Below are 17,609 nucleotides of genomic sequence, written 5' to 3' on the forward strand. Positions count from 1 at the left end.
ATGCATATCAATCGATATGATACTTTTCTTGTTAGAACAAACATAAAATTTATATGATTTGTGCATTGATTTTTTTCTTCCACTGAAATTTAGGGCGAAGCTGATGATGAAGGTCTCATTGTGTCTGCTGGCTTCCACATGGGTGCTACTCACGAGGGACAGTCAGCAAAAGGCCACGGCTTCAGTTTGAAGTTTTGAAGAACTTTTCTCTCTGTTATGTCCTTAAATTGTTATCATTATTTTATTAAATTGTTTGCACAGCTGATATCTCTACAATCATTGATTTCAGGATCTACATTTCGATAATTGTGAGTTTTAGCACTGTCAATTTTTTATAAGTTAAACAGTTAATTTCTTACTTTTTTTATGTATTCATCCCTCAAACAAATTTTATGATTTTAACCGTTTAAACGGTTTTTAAAATTTCCCTCATCTGCATTATAACTGCCGCAGTGAAAATCACTAAACCTTCTAGAAATTGTCACTTGTGTTCAAGAAGAATATTTTTTTCCAATCTCACATGTAGTGATAAATGCTTCCCCCTCCAAAACGAATAATAAAAACGAGAGATTAACACTCTATATCTCTTTTCTATCATTTATTCTGTATGCATATTTCTATACAACTCCAAAAAAATGGGGGGGGGGCAGTCTTTCTCTTATCTAACTTTGAACAAAAGCTGACTCTGCCCACTGGCAGTTGATTAAAAGAAGGGTGGGGGGGGGGGAAGGAAAAAATGTTATCAAGCAAAGCCTTCTGTACAGAGAGCTAGTTACACTCAAGATTGCTGAAGTGAGAGGGATTTAAGATGACTAGATATCTCAGGATTGCCGTTGTAAAGGTTAAGTAACTGCATTTTTGTCATTTGAAAACTTTTTGTAACTCAAAGTATTTTTCTAACGTCAACGGTTGCAGAGATATCCGCTGTGCAAACAATTTTGGACAGCCTGTATATGTAGCACTCGGTCTTGATGTGACAGAAATTGTGAAAATAATGATCATTTGTATAATCGTACAAAAGCCAGAATAAACGTAATTTTTTACATTTGTGCCGTGTATGTATATTTCTTAATTACATTTAGTTTTGTTTTGTAATAGCATTTTTTAAGCTCTATAAAATGTGTTTTAATGTACGAAAAATTGTCAGTACACAAGATGACCCAGCCAATTAATGATATTGAAGTGGAATATCTAGCATAATGACAAATTTATAATTACATAATCAAAGAAAAAACCTTTGAGCTAAATGTTCTCGATATTATGTGTTCACAATCGTTTTAATCTCTTTGTTTCTGTGCCCAACACAACATTTCGCTGCAGAACAATAATAAAAAAATAAATAGCATTTACGAAATATTTTATTATGGATTAATTACTGTGACACTGAATACTTGAACGTGCAGAGGTGTATGCACAGAGCCTGTGCTTACCCTTTCCCAAGACAATCAATGACAAGTAGTATTTTTGCCAAAAAAATATCTCAATGTCTTTATATGCTACATTAATCAGTTCCGTTAATTGAAATAAATTTTTGGAGGTTAGTGACTCAAAAGTTTTGGAAGAGATTCCATGTGCTACACCCCCCCCCCCCCAAAAAAAACCCAAAAAAAACTGGATTTCTGCTTGGTATCCAGGTTTCCATACTGTGTCAAAAACTGTACTGCAAGCCTGATTCTTGAATCATAAGTATACACCAAAAACACTTGTAAGATTCATATACAGTCTCGGCCCACTTAATCAGTTAACGAATAAATTCCATTGGACTCAAATTTTCTCCCATAGAGATGATGTTGAAGTTACCCCACTTAATAGAACAGTTTATAAACAACTCCCCGATTAATTGAATATTGTGAGTCACACGATAACTGTAAATATATACACTGAAGAGCCAAAAAAACTGGTACAGGCATGCGTATGCAAAATAAAGAGATATGGAACCAATCAGAGTACGGTGCTGCGGTTGGCAACGCCTATATAACACAACAAGTGTCTGGCATAGTTGTTAGATCGGTTACTGCTGCTACAATGGCAGGTTATCGAGATTTAAGTGAGTTTGAACGTGGTGTTATAGTCGGCGCACGAGAAATGGGACATAGCGTCTCCGAGGTAGCGATGAAATTTGGATTTTCACGTACGACCATTTCACGAGTGTACCGTGAATATCGGGAATCCGGTAAAAAATGAAAATCTACGACATCGCTGCGGCCGGAAAAAGATCATGCAAGAACGGGACCAACGACCCGTTCCCAGCCTAGCCACCCCTGCTGCAGGACGTGGGAGTGACAAATGCATCCCGTCTTCCCGCTAGGCCAGTACATCCTATAGATATTGTATCTAGGAAGTAATGAGTATACAAAGGGTGACTCAAAACGTTACGCCGTCCGCCAATAGCAGTTTTTTTTTGCCTTGTAGCATTTGCCACGAATTCACAATGGCACTAACAATTTTAAGGGAATTAAAATTAATTTAATACTCTAGAATCAAGGGCGTAGCCGGGGGGGGGGGACTTGGGGGTCTGGTCCCCCCCCCTCGAAATGTGAGAAAATGACCGAAAAAAGGGAAAAAGATGGCCAAATCTATTGTTCTGTCACTTTGGTCCCCCCCGAAATGAAAGTGGTCCCCCCCCGAACGAAATTTCTGGCTACGCCCCTATCTAGAATACTTTGAGACATTCATTTTTAAAAATATTGTTGGTGTTGCTATTTATGTACTTTCAAAGTCAGAAGTGCCTTATGTGGTGATGACGAATATCAGGTATAAAAAACTAAATTCTTCATTCAGCTCTGCTCCTTATAAACAAAGCTTATAAACTGACCTGAAAGATCTAACTTCCAGTTCAGTTATTTTTTCAAGACCCAAGGAAACATCCAAAACAAAGGAGCTCCACACAAGAAGGTGACAGGTAAGATCGTAAAAAGTGAATTTTTTCACATTCCCATTTTATAGTAATGTGCTGCCATCTAATCTCAAATTTAAAAATGACTCAAGTGGTGATGATGAAGTTTGAAGTAAAAAAATCTATATTCTTTATTCCGCTCAGTTCCTTATAAACAAAGCTCATAAACTGATCTGGAAGTTTAAACTGAAAGTTCGGTTATTTTATTTGAGCATAAGGAGACGTCCAAAACGAATAACCTCTTATTGAGCAGACGACAGACAGTTTGTTCGGTTCCCTACAAGCTAAGCTCACAAGCAGAACTGGAAATTCGAACTGCCAGTTCAGTAATTTCTAAAGGACACAAGGAGACGTTCTAAACAAGTAACCCGGAAGGAAGCAGACGACAGTACTGGAGGGAGCATTCAGCCATCGCGACGGCAGCGACATCAAATGCAAGGAAATCACGTGACCCGATGAAAACAAAGGACCTGCCTGGCAATTTGCCCATAGAAATGTACAGTTCGGTCTCTAAATATTGCTTTTTAAAGATTAAAAAAAGGATAGAGAACTCTTCTAAAGGTGAAAAAAATTAAATTATTTATTTCATTAATACTGGAATCATTTCTTTCATCAATTCTGAAATTTTCCTTCATTATTTCTTGAATTTTCTTTCATTAATTCTGGAATTATTTCCTCTTTATTAATCATTATTTCTTTTATTACTTCTGGAATAATTGCTTTCGTCAATTATGGATTTGCTTCTTTCATTAATGCTGAAATTATTTCTTTCATTAATGCTGAAATTATTTCTTTTATAAATGCTGGAATTATTTCTTTTAGTGATTCTGAAATTATATCTCATTGATTCTGGAATTGTCTCTCTCATTAATTTTGAAATTATCTCTTTTTCATTAATTTCAGAATTATCTCCTTTTCATTAATTTTAGAATTATATCTTTTTCATTAATTTTAGAATTATTTCTTTTTCATTAATTTTAGAATTATCTCTTTTTCATTAATTTTAGAATTATCTCTTCTTTTTCATTCTGGAATTATCTTTCATTAATTTTATTATTGTATCTTTCATTAATTTTATTATTGTCTCTTTCATTAATTTTATTATTATTATTTTCACTAATGCTGAAATTATCTCTTGCATTAATTCTAGAATATTTTCTTCCATTAATGCTAAAACGATCTCTTCCATTAATGCTAAAATGATCTCTTTCATTAATTTTGGAATTATCTCACCGATGTTGAAATTATTTTTTCATCTATTGTTTTAAACTCCTATTTATGCCATAAGAAAATAACGGGGGATCGTGTTTGTTTTCACCGAGTCACGTGATGTTACGACGAAAGATGTTGGGGGGACACCGTTCTCAGTACTGCCAAGGCGCAGACCGCTGACGTCATACTCTCTCCAGTAATATAAGCTCGATGGAGGCTTGAGGTAGTTGGTGCTGCCATTTAAATCTCGAAATTTCAGGCAACTCATGCGATGATGAAAAATTGAGAGAGAGTTTGTTATTTTTTAGCATAAAATTTTTTTGGGACGAAAATTTTGGCAACAAAAGTCGTACATTTGCAATAATCGATTTTTTTAAGTAGAAAAAATAATTATTTCTTTCCACAAAAAAATTCGGACGATATGGATTATCGAACAAATAAGTGAGAATACGGGTTATGTGTGGTCTTCAGATAGGGTTATCAGATTCAAAATTGAAAAGGAGGATGCCTGATGCGAACCTTAGGCATGCCATCTTAACGCATGCCTCCCCCACCCCGTGCCGTGTCCGAAGGGCCTCAAGAGAAGAAGTGCCTCAGAAAAACGAGACGTACTTAAATTTTTCGAGAATTTTTCAGGTAGGGCCTCCAAAAAATTTCTTGGCTCGGGGGGGGGGGGGTGATGATGCTTTTAAGACGATCCTACCTGTCAGCCCCACTCTTGTGGGGGTCATGGAATTCCAGAACTTGATTCCTTTACTTCTATTAATTTACATTAATTAAACAAAAACAGCAATAAAAAATTCGAAAAATGATCAGTTATCGAATTGCAACGTATATTTGATAAAGAGATGATGAAGCGCTTCAAAAGTATGACAAAAATTTATGTCTGTTTGATTCGAGCTACGATGAGTGTCTACGATGAGCGCTAATTATTATTATTAATTTATGAATTTTGCAAAATTCATTTAAATGCCATTCCCTCTAGACAGGATAGTGTTTGATTACGATCCTGACTATGAACGCGTTCCTGAAATAATGAAAAAACGAGTGTAATAAAATGCGTTCTTTCTGCAAATTTTTTTTCCCTTCAAGATTTATGTTCGTAACTCGAAAAGTCTGTAAGTCGGGGAGCAACTACATACAATTTTTTTAGAGGAGCCGCAAAAATTTTTTTTGCATTGGGCCGCGAAATCCTCCTAAAAAAGCCCGGACCTGTCTCACATTTTTGAATTTAAATATCTCAATGCAGTTTAAAACATGTAATTTGTTTATTGGGCTCAGAAGAGAAAGAGCAACAACTGTCTAATTGGAAGTTAGAGGACGAGGGGATCGTATAAAAATTTACATTTTTTATTTTGTGTATACTGTATTTTCATCCTCAAAACTCGTAAAGGGTGAGTTTCGGTCACATTTTGAGAATTTTTAAAATTAGGACCATAGCAACTACGACGAACGGTTGATGAGATAAAGGCTGTAACAACACTCCGAGGACAAACCATTGAATCTTACAATGGGCATAATATTACCAATAGGCAGGGCCGCAAATAGTGGGGGGAGCAGGCGGGTCTGGTACCCCGGGAGCATCACAAAAGGGGGCGCAAATTTCACTATTCATCCTATCCTTCAGCATTACGAGGGGGGTGCCTAAATGCGTGATTGGCCCAGCTAACCAAGTATCCAGTTGCGGCCCTGCCTATAGGTATCTTATTTCCGATGAATCATCATTATATTGGGTATATTTTCTGTTAGATACATTCTTAAGTTTGTAATTTACACCTGGTAGCATTTCTTTTACTTCTATAGATCAAACTACACAGTTGATCCACTAATGACCCACAAAAATCATGCCTTTATTCTGTAGAACTTGGTTTACTTCATGGACCCCATCTGGGCACTTTCTCCGAGGTGTCAAGTGAAAATTAGATCTGGTTCCGATTTTCAAGAGTAAATATGCAAATAGGTAGGTAGGTAGGAATTTTTAGCCAGGTAAGTAATGCCAGAGGTAGGTCAGAGTGACGGACTCGCATCCGGTCCCAGGTTCGAACCCCACCGTCGCCACAGTGGTGGTCGGCTGCAGTTGGTTTTCTGTGGTTTCCAACTTTTGAGGCGTAAATGCGAGCCGATTTCCCCATTGAAAAGTCTCGCCACAGAGAGCAACAGGCGCGCAAACGATACAAATTTCCAGTCATTACACCTCACTCATTTCACTTCTGAAATATAGATGGTGGCACTGAAAGATCAGACACAACATTAAAATACGCACTCAGACTGTTAGGTATACACTGTTAGATAGTGCTCGGTTTGAAACAAAGAAAGAAACTCTATTGGGGAAAAATTTCCTGCGACACCGCGCGCTTAGTATTGTCCCTTATCAATCGATAGTGGTGTCCCCTTGTAAAAGCAGTCGATTGACGATGAAATTCATGGTCCATCCCATTCAAAATTTTGAACACTTTGATCATATCACCCCTACACCTGCGTTCATCCAATGTCAACATATTAAAATAAGGACACGCGTGGCTCTTCTCTGCATCCCTTCAACCAAGTCTATGTCCCTCTGTAGTCATGGTCTCCAAAACCTTACAGCATAGTCCAGTCCAGGATGAACTAAGCCTCGAAAAAGCGGAAGAATGACTTTAGGCGAAAGCGGAGAGACCTTTTTGAAAATGAAACCGAGCATTCTATTCGCTTTTTTGACCACCGCTGAACAATGTTCTGAAAACCTAAGCCGCTCGTCAATGAGAATTCCCACCTCAGTCGCATCCGGGACAGTGACACCATTCAACTTGTAAGAGAAACGTGGGTTGTTCGAACCAAAATGAGTGACCATGCACTTATCAACGCTAAACGACATGCTCCATTCATTTGCCCATGCTCCAGTCTTGTTTAAGTTGGTCTGGAGCAACTCTCTATCGGTTTGATTCCCGATTACCCCCATTACCTTCACGTCATCTGCGAATTTGCTAGAAATCCCATCGATACCTTGATCGAGATTATCGATATAAAGTGAAAAAAAGGTAAGTGGGGGGGAGGGCAAGGACACTTCCTTGACGAACTCCACTTGTGACGCCTGTTCAATCAGAGAATTCCCCGTTCACCATAACTCGTTGTGACCTATCTCTTAACCGCGAATCTATCAAATTCAGGAAGTTGTCCCCCAATCCCAACCTCGTGTAAACGCCTCAAGAGTTTACCATGTTGGACCCGATCGAATGCCATCTGGAAAATAAGATAAACAACATCTACATTTTTGCACTTACCCAAAGTGTTAGTCACGTGACTATAGAAGCAAAGGCGGTTAGTTACACAGGACTTCCCCTTCCTCAGCTAGGGTTCATAGAAGGAGGGTCATGTGTAAATAACCTCCTTTGTTTCTATGATCACGTGACTAAGGCTTTGAGTAAGGGCAAAAATGTACATGTAGATTTTCCCCTGCATAACCGAATGCCCCGCTCAATCTCAATCGGATAATTATGTGCTCGAACCGTTGAATGCCTCTTCTTGGAAGTGGGGCCGACTGTACATTAAAACTGTTGCCAATTTTTTTTTTCAAATTCACATTTCACCTAATAAGAGAGAATCTCGAATAACCTCACTGTTTGCAAATTTTTGTCAGAAAAAAATAGAGGATATTTCTCAAAGAAAGAGATAAAAAAATCTATTTTAAACTATTTTCTTGCTCAACAACTTTTGAGAAAACCGGAATTATCGCAACGAGACATGATAGAATTTCATGGAAAATAATGAACACAAAAAATATATATTTCTCAATTGTTTTCTTCAAAATACTTTCCTCATTTAGAAGTAATTTTTCCCTATTTTTTTTTGGCAGAAAAGAATAACTCAAAGATGGACATTGTGTTCGGAAAACAAAAGGGTGACTTCCTTATTGACAATCAAGTTTCGAAATCGCACTTAACGCTCTTATACTAGCGCCACTCCCAGACGTCTCGTTCATCCCTGGTCAGATTACGTTTTTCTCATTTTAGTGGTCACCATCATGTCCGAGTTCTTCAGGTTTTCGGACGGTGCTGTGAAGCGAGAGGAACTTCAAGGAACTGGAGGGTTTTGGCGTTTGGTGGAAACTTTCCGAGAGAACTTGAACCGGCCATATAGAGCAGCCCTGAAGGAGCTCTCCATCGGGGCACTGATCGGTCTTCTTATCTTATGGATTCTTCCTAGATGTGTCAGCTGGTCTTTGATGGTTGTCGTCTCGGCTTGCCTTTCGGCCATCCTGTTTCCCAATTTCGTTGGTAACAAGAAGCGCGAGCGTAAGGTCGAAGCTAGGAGGAAGGCTGTTCTCATTACGGGTGAGACAATGATTTTTTTTTTCAAGGGTCGTCATTACCAGAGATGCGGGGTATATATATATACGTATATATGTTATACGGTAAATGTGATAAATTGTTATTTATTATACATAATAACCGGTTATTTTCCATACTTACTAATCGTCTCGGTAATTGTGATAAATTTATAACTTTTACCGGTGAACATGCATCAAACCCAATCGTCATTGGTAAATTTGATAAATGCTTGAAATTTATAGCTTTTATCTGTAATTATTCATAATACTCTAGTGTATAATTGGTAATTTGATAAATATGAAAAATATTCCAAATGGTCTGGTGTATGCAGGCCCATCATTTCATCTTTTTTCGGGGGGGGGGGGCAAAGAACAAATGCTCAATAAATGTGTATACATAGGTGTACGCAGAATTTTCTCCGGGGGGGGGGGGGTTTAGATTTTTTTTTCCTTCCGGGGGGTATTTACGTCTTTTCCTGCAAAATAACACTATAATCTTGGCTCGGGGGGGGGGCTATATTAAATAAATATATATATATATATATATTTCACCTTGTCCGTCCATTTCTATTAAATTTTTGTAAAAGCCAGGTTGATCCTGATCCATTCTCCTACTGATCCCCCAAATGACGGGCTTGTTAGTATGTGTGATGAATAGCCTATAGTCGGACCCGATATAATAATAACAAATTTTACTATCGTACCCCGATATAATGATACATGTATGAATTATCATATAGTACGATTTATCATGTTCACCAACGACGCAAAGCTTGGTACTACGCATAATCTCCGATTATTATATATAACAACTGCATTTATCACATTTATCGTAACATATATACAGGGTGCATATCAAACAGGTGGTATGACATTTGACTGACGAACCGTATAGAGGTATACTTCCAAGTAAAAAAAGGTTTCCAAATAACGTGTAGTACTCAGATATGCCATTCATGTTTCAAGGGGTTGTGTAATTCTTAAAATTAACTTTTTATACAGTGCTCCAAACCCCAATTAGAAAGTTGTTGCTCTGTCCCTCCTGATGCCAACAAAAAAAATTCCATGTTTCTAAGTGCAATATTCACTGAGATATCCGAATTCGAAAAAATGGAGGAAATTTGCGAAAAACAGCATTAAATACGGGTAAAACGATTTTTCTGCACTTAAAAGTGGACCGCAGAAACAGTGGTGCACACCGGGAGCTGGCGAGCACCTTTTTTAAGTTCCGGATAGTATTGGAAAAATTAGTCTGCCTTGTAAAATACGGGACAATCCTCCGAACCTACACAAATACACTGAGCTATAAGTAAAGTGGAGTGAGGACTGCGCGAGCCGTCGTCCTACGCGACCGCATCACCCTTTTGTAGCGAACCGGGCAAAAAATTTCCTGACCATGTTAATGTAATAGGGCAATTCCAAATACGAGACGTGTACATTCCGTTTATTTTCACTTCTCGGCCAATAATTATGTATTCTTTATCTTCAAAAAAATGTATAAAAATGAATACTTACTTTCGTACACGAAATACCCTTTCTTTTCCAAAACTTAAGAGGAACTATTTTTTTTATAAAAAAACACCTACATATATTTCTAATATTGTGTTTTTCATTTTGGTGAAGGCTTCCACTTCGAAAATTCATAGCAGTGAATATTTCCGCGAATTAACTGCTGAAAAAAGAACTTTCAACGCAAGAAATGAAATAAAAATTAGAGAGAAAAAAAAGTGTTTAATATTTTTTTTCAAACATATATACAACAATGTGCACACACAAGTTTTTTCCAATAAACAATTTACAAACAGGTCCACAGCAGCAGTAATCAACACATTAAGGAAGATGACCAGGTGGTGGCCCAAAATTTCAATAAAAGATATTTCACAGGCGATACATTAGAATTTAAATGAACTTGAAACTATCCAAAAAAAAACTGCATTAAATTGGCATTTTCACAACTACGCAATCGAAGCTCAAGGAGAGACCAGAGGTGCCAACATGAAGAAAGCAGGGCATTGTGTATTCATTAATTGGGGAGTTGACATGGAAGAACATGTAAGTCACACAAATCAAATCTTACAGGACCTACCCTAATAGACAGTCAATTATTAGAGCACAATCCAGGGGAGTGCTTCCTTGTGCTGTAACATTTTCAACATATGAGAAAGCTTCGCTCATGAAACCTGGGTAACATTCGGTAGAGCTCACCCATGATCTCAGCATCGCTGGGTGGGGAAGGGTAAACTTTTTTCACAAATTTATATATAATTATATGAACAAAAAGAATAAAAATATAAAGTAAGTGCAAATTCTTTCATACATGATGTGTATCGTCTCCTACTCGGTTTCACATTTTTATTTCTCAGCTGGTATATACTAGGAGTTCAAATGGGACAACTCCAAAAATGTCTTTTAACAAGGTAACAGTTTGCATGGGCATTCCACATACTTTTTGCACCGTTGTTAACATTGACGTAAGATCTGATATTTTTTTGTCCCTCAATTTCACTCCATTTCAATCTTTACATGGAGCAGTTTTATTTTGCGCCTCAGTTCAGCTTTGGTGGGAATATCTGACTTCGGCACTTCAGAACTGATCTGGCCTGGAAAATTAGGGCAATCCTCCCTTGACAAAGTGACTGTAGCCAGTAGACTGTTGACAAAGGATAATGCTGTAGCAGCTGCTTCAAATTCATTTTGAACATCTGATTCATCAGTGTTCGCCATGTTGTCATGATTGTGAACAGCAGTTTTCAACCTTTTAAAAACCTGCAAAAAAAAACAAACCTAATTAAAATATTAATTTCATATACAGTAAACCTCTTCTAATGGCCACCTCCGAACTACTGCCATATTTTGTTGAAACCAAAGGATTCTGTCTCAGACTTAACATTACAAGTAACCTCCGATCAACTATTTCCGAACGAACACTTGACACGGAGTTGAAAAAATATAATTAGCACAATGAGAAAAATTAAAAAAAAATTCAAGTTGATTTTCAAGGCAGTTCCCCCCCCCTCCCCTCACCAAATTCTATGAAAAGAACGACTGTGTGTGTATGCTTTCTATTCCTGGGTATAAATGCTAGACAGGTGTTGACGGCAGTGGAGAGGGGAAAAAAATCTTACAGGTTAGAGGGGGGGGACAACAGAAGACATGCTGTCAACACTAATACACAAGCTGTCCAATTACTAGAAAAGATTTGTTTATGTGGCACTCCCTACTTCAAGGCATGGTTTAATACAAAAAATGGACCTTGCAAATAACAAATGAATAGAAATATCCAGGGCATAAATTTCTTGGGAGGGATGTGTCAATCTTTTCACAAGAACGTCTTCAGCTATCGGACTGAACATAAAAATGCCCTAGAAAGAAGGCTTAATTTATTTTGGATGGTCCTGTTAGTGGCCGCTGTTAGGAAGTTTTACTGTAATTTTCCAGGATAGTTTGCAAATAAAGTTTTCTCATTTTTACGCGAAAAACAGAAGTTGCCAATATTTTGAGTATTTATAACTATATATATATATATATATATTGCAATATAAAAGCTGTGTACTATGGTGCACAATGGCAATTTGACTGTTCGCCGCATAATTGAATACACTGGTTAATCAAATATCATGTTCCAGAACTGTTGATAACCATTTAAGTGGGACCGATTGTACTCGAACCACTTAAACAAGGAAAAATAACTTAATATCTTACCAGTGGAAGGTGTTTAATAAGTGATCAGCGTCGCTTCTGCAAAGGTTGAGGGTGATTTGGAAAATTGAATATAGTAGGAACATCATGTTCTTTCAAATAGCGTTGAGAAGAGGAGTTTAGCTGTCAGCTGCGAAATTCTCAGCACAAATAGGATGTCAAGACCTTCCTTTCACAGCTTCCACCCATTGTTTAAGAACTTCTGGGTTTCGAAGAGGGAAACCTTTATTAAAAAAAAAAAGTATATTCAGGCTTCAAGAAAGCAATAGAATCAATCAATCATTGTTCATAATAGTAGCTTAACAATCATAATTGTTTGATAATTATAATACATTAATAATATAATTAGATGTGAACATAATTATAATACTTTGATGATTATGATACATTTATGATTTTGCATATTTCGCTTTTCATATTTAGCAAAAACTGATGATGTAAATAGTATTAATTGCATTTTAATACTCCTCATTCTCACATTATTTCCCCAAAATTATTTTATTATAAATAATTCCCCAAAATTATATTAATTTGTTATTTTGAATTATGCTCATTAAACAGAAATTGAACGTGAAATGAGAACTACGTGCGTTTAATTTTACAATTATAGTATAAAAATGAATGCATCTTTTAACACAATACCACGTGCACTTACTTATGAAAAACTGAAGTATATTTCCATCTTCCTTCAATTTCATCATCGGTTAGAGCAATTATAGACAGAACACAATATCACCATTTGTGTATGTGCAGATGGACAACTATATTAATGAAATAATATGAAAACAACTGAAAAAAACTCTCGAGATGGAAGTTTCCCCTATTGTTTACATGCTGAAATAGCAATGTTTTGCCCGTCTCACTCCGTCACGCCCACTTTTGTATTCCTCTGCGTCGGCTCGCGCACGTCTGTGTTATTGTATAGGAAGTCTTCACTCCAGTTTACTTATAGCTCAGTGCACGAATAATCGCCCCTCCCGACACATTGCCCTTCATCCACATCAGCCTGGCTCGAAGATTTGAGGGCTCTGTAAAGAATAATCATATCCAGATGCAATTTTTTTGTGCCAAAGTATTTGGTATTTTGCTTTCAGGGTGTGACAGCGGGTTCGGCCGACTCTTGGCGAAGAAACTGGATGACAAAGGGTTCCATGTATTCGCTTGCTGTCTTCATCCCGACAAGGCTGAAGCCAAAAGCCTCGGAGAGACCTCTTCCAGCCGTTTACGGGTCGTCGGAATGGATGCTACAAAGAATGGGGACGTTGAGAAAGCGCTCGAGGATGTCTCAGAAAACCTCGGCAACAACAGTAAGTTTATTGATGTAAGAGTTCCGCACCGCGACTTACCCTGATATGAACACTACCTGCATCTCATAATTAATTTTAATCATACGTGTTCCAGAACTGTGGGCAGTCGTATGCAACGCCGATGCACAGGACGAAGGCGAGTTCCTTTGGACCAACGTGGACGATTTCCAGAAAATATGCGACCACAACTACTTGGGAACCGTCCGAGTCGTGAAAGCTTTCCTCCCTCTTCTTTGCAAATGCAAGGGACGAGTCATCGCTGTTACCAGCGCCGCCGGTGAGTCGCGATGTTCGAGTCATTATTATCACATTCATGGGAATTCGCCGTGTCACTCACGCCAGTCTCATTTTCCTGTCTGCAGGTCGTCTGAGTTTCATGGGAATGGCAGGTTATTGCTCGAGCCAAAGCGCCGTCATCACCTTTTGCGAATCTTTGCGCATCGAAATGTACAAGTTTGGTGTCCACGTCGTGACGGTGGAGCCCTATATGATCAGGTAAATACAGTATAAGCAGGGGTGGCGAACTTCTTAATGTCCAAGGGCCAACGTGATGGCCAGTTGCAGCGTCGCGGGCCGCACCAGCGACAACACTCCGGTGTATAAGCCGCACTAGTAAAATTACCCAGAAAATTCGCAAATTTGTGTCCGCCATAAGTGATTTGGGAAAAGAACTGGCAATTTAGCGATTGAAATTCTACCCTGGTCTCCACTTCTGCTTAAACTGATAAATATCCATTGTTTTTCTGGTTCCCAGCTAGTATAGATGCAATGCATCAAAAATTACTGTTTCTTTGGCGCACAGACATTAGTCCACTCAATTACGTCCAAAGTTTCAGTTTTACAGATAAGACATTTTTTCTACATTTTCCTGCAGTTATTTTTATCCGTTACTACGGATTTAGCAACCAGTGGGGCCGCACGGGGTTCGAATAGACGCTCAAGGAAAAACTACTAAACTTTGCTGAGCAAGATTTCATCTGTTTATATAGATAACAATAGAATTAAGGCAAACTGTATATTTTGCCCTTGATTAACCACATTTTTGCTAATTAGAAAATCTCCTCTAATTTATTAAATTGATTGATATATTGTTTCAATAAAAATTATGGCAACAGTACCAATTTACATCCGTTTTTGTAAAAAAAAAAGTTCAATACATTTTTTATGCAGGTGAGCCATAGAGAGGGTTAAAGCTACAATTGAAGCTATATACAGGGTGTTTCAAAAAGAATCACCTGATTTGAAATGCGTATATTACGAAAAATATTGAACACAGCCACTTACGATTAATCTTATATTACATGGCTAATCATAAAGTTTTTTCCCAAACCAACTGGAAGGTGCTCAATATGTCCACCTTGGGATGCACGGCATATGTCTATACGGTAGTCAAATTCATCCTAAACTTTTGCGATCATGTTCGCATCCACTGCTGCTATTACTTCAGTTCGGCTAATGTAGCTTGAAGGGGAGGCACATAAACGTATTCTTTTATAAACCCCCACAAGAAGAAATCGCACACTGTGAGGTCCGGCGATTTTGGAGGCCAGTGATGTTTAACTGAATCGTCAGGTCACGTACGATCGGTCCATCGTTTAAGAATGCTATATTGTTCAAAAATTCTCTGGCTCCAGTGTGGGGGTGCCCCCATCCTGCTGGAAAATGGTCATCCGAATCGGTTTCTAACTTTGGGAAAAGTTAGTTTTCAAGCATTTCTCTTTCAAGCGGCCGAAGGAAAAGCGTTAGCGCTACCTGTCGAGGGTCTGCGTGAAACTCGAGATTTCCCCTCTTTCTACCTATACATTATTCGATCAAAACGGATTAAAAGCTGAATAGTTATGATTTTTTTAAATCGGATGATTCTTTTTGAAGCACCCTGTATTATATCGAATAGATAACGTATTCGAGGGAAAGCTGAACAGCTTCTTCGAGGACTGTACATACATTGAATAAATTCTTCAAAGGCAGTATAAAAGCTGGATAACTTTTTCATAGGCTGTGTAAAAGCTGCTACTACTACCAATTAACCGCACATGCACCTCGTACACATTCCTCTACGGAATTTCTAACGAATCGGTACATGCCGGAATGGGGGGTTCTGAGTGTATGTGTGGCTCTGACGTATTTATAATGTCGAGTTGCTCTTGTTTCGTGTTGTCTGTCTTCCATTTTCTGAAGTGAAGATGGAAATGTTTGAAATTTCATGTTATGCCAGTATCGTTTAGGCCTCGGTCAGTATAAAAGCTGGGTAACTTCTCCATGGGAATTTTATAAAAACTAAATAAGACAGTATAAAGCTGAGTAACTTCTCTATAGTATAAAAGCTGGATAAATTGTTCAGTAGGCAGTATAAAAGCCATATAATAGATAAGTATATATCTCTTCCCTCTCTTGTTTTTTTTACTTTCATTTTTTTCTTACTTTTCTACTTTTTCTTTCCTCTTTTTCTCTAACATGCGGTTAGGTTAGAACAAGATTACTATATTTATCGCCGATTCGTCAAACAGAGATCATCCAAATTTCTCGCCAATTGCTTGTAAGCGAAGCGGTTGAAGTCGAATAGTCTGATGACTAAAAAGAAAAATGAAAAAAAAAGAAGACAGATTTATTTAAAACGCACTTGTTTCAAATCGTTCGTTGGTCCTGTAAAATTCCTTGATGGGCCGTATCGGCTTCAGGGATGAGGGCGGGGGTTATTGCATCCATGAACTATAACGCATTTTTCTTTCTCTCTTTGCAGAACCTCATTCAACGGCACGTCGCTGATGTCGGAGAATCTGGAAAAGACGTGGAGCGGAACTTCCGGAGAAATCAAAGCGCTGTATTCACCGGACTATTTGGATCTGTACAAGCGACAGCTGTCGAAATTTGCCAACATGCTGTATAGCGATGGCATTGGTGACGTCATGGAGTGTCTCGAGGAAGCCGTGACGGTCGAACAACCTAAATACTCTTACGGCCCCGGGGCCAGATCTCTGAGAGCTCTGTCCTGGATATTGAGGAACCTGCCGAAACCTGTTTACGACCATCTCGTCACCAGAGACATGATGAAAAATGAAGTCGTACTGCAACAATCTCGATAACAGGCGACGTTTCTTTTCTTTGGACAAGTGATTAGCCTTCGGTTCAATAGATCTGTGTTCAAGTACTAACCGGTGCATTGATGTCTTTCTCCAGCCGTTCGGAATCGACTCTAGACTACTGTATAGGTCGCTATCTAATGGACACTGAAAGATGACCAAGGTGTTATAGTCACGGGAGTCATTAATCGGTATATCAAGGTCAACCCTTGCCGTAATGTCTAACAGAACAAGTTTTGATCGATGTAACTCGGATCATTTTCACACTCCTCTCGGGCATCTTACGTTGGTGACCGGTGGTCACTCACCAACGTAAGGCTAGTCCATTTCAAGGAATTATCCTGGTATCTAGATTTTGATTGTCAAAGATCACATCCATGCCAAATTTCTAAAGATATAAGCTGATCTCTCTCTCTCTCTCTTTACCGCAGTAGTTCTTTCGGCAACCGCGGCTTCATTGTCCTAGCGATTATTCACTCACGGCTCTCCCCCCCCCCCCTTGACGTGAAGGTTGCTTACGTCATCAACCACCCTTTTTGAAGATATGAAATATTCTAAGCTGCTGACGAGATTTTGCTGACGGGGGGGGGGGTCAGTGTTTTGCTGACTTTTGCTGACAAGGGGGGGGGGGTCAAAAATGGCTAAAAATCTACTTACGTAATACTTGAATGGCCCCTAATGTCCCTAATGCATATTTCGCATTTTAACAGAGGCCACGTTTTTGTGAGAATTGATGAAAGCGTGGATGTAGGACATGGAATAAATTTTACATTTGCGAATCGTCATATGTTTAAGAATCGTCCTACACTTTTAAGAATGCCGATTCAGCTTCAACTAATGAGCTTTATCTTACTCAAGGTCATACTCAGCTGTTTTTTTAGACTAACGAGACTATGTAAGTTTTTGCAAAAAAAAAAAAAAAAAAAACCGAACCAACAGCAGCTGAGACGACGCGTAAAATCTCCATAATGTAATGTAATACCAGCTCCTGCCGTATGTGAGTGTGTGTCGTCTAAAAATATACAGCACTGGCAGTCAGGGCCGGAATCAGAGGGGAAACTGCCCCGGGCAGCAATATTTAAGAGGCGCAAATTTCAGGAAGGAACAGA

At 38.4% G+C, this 17,609-nt stretch overlaps 2 protein-coding genes across 3 annotated transcripts in view; both read left to right on the forward strand.

The window, feature by feature from the left end:
• Window positions 1-1,047, forward strand: part of Pitslre (cyclin dependent kinase 11B pitslre) — a 32,560-nt gene extending 31,513 nt beyond the window's left edge. For both annotated transcript variants that reach the window (XM_089238123.1, XM_089238124.1), the window contains exon 17: window positions 94-1,047. In XM_089238123.1, coding sequence (XP_089094249.1) covers window positions 94-198 — 105 coding nt within the window. In that variant the 3' untranslated portion in view covers window positions 199-1,047. The remainder of the gene's footprint in view (window positions 1-93) is intronic.
• Window positions 1,048-8,058: 7,011 nt separating this feature from the next.
• On the forward strand, window positions 8,059-17,407 carry LOC149081285 (retinol dehydrogenase 7-like). The gene is made up of 5 exons (XM_089238125.1): window positions 8,059-8,418; window positions 13,208-13,420; window positions 13,515-13,697; window positions 13,783-13,915; window positions 16,161-17,407. Exons 1-5 carry the CDS (start codon window positions 8,109-8,111, stop codon window positions 16,501-16,503), a joined length of 1,182 nt encoding a protein of 393 aa, XP_089094251.1. The 5' UTR covers window positions 8,059-8,108; the 3' UTR covers window positions 16,504-17,407.
• The last annotated feature ends 202 nt before the right edge of the window (window positions 17,408-17,609 follow it).

Source organism: Pholcus phalangioides, unplaced genomic scaffold (genome assembly GCF_987345545.1).
Source record: "Pholcus phalangioides strain wild (caught in Gottingen) unplaced genomic scaffold, Ppha-v1.0 ptg000010l_1, whole genome shotgun sequence".
Lineage (NCBI taxonomy): Eukaryota > Metazoa > Arthropoda > Arachnida > Araneae > Pholcidae > Pholcus > Pholcus phalangioides.

Excerpts from the sequence above, each read along its gene's own strand:
- LOC149081285 (XM_089238125.1), top strand. The coding sequence starts at position 8,109 with ATGTCCGAGTTCTTCAGGTTTTCGGACGGTGCTGTGAAGCGAGAGGAA. Across the intron at positions 8,419-13,207 it reads GAAGGCTGTTCTCATTACGG|GGTGTGACAGCGGGTTCGGC; the intron begins GTGAGACAATGA and ends TTTTGCTTTCAG. Across the intron at positions 13,421-13,514 it reads AGAAAACCTCGGCAACAACA|AACTGTGGGCAGTCGTATGC; the intron begins GTAAGTTTATTG and ends TACGTGTTCCAG.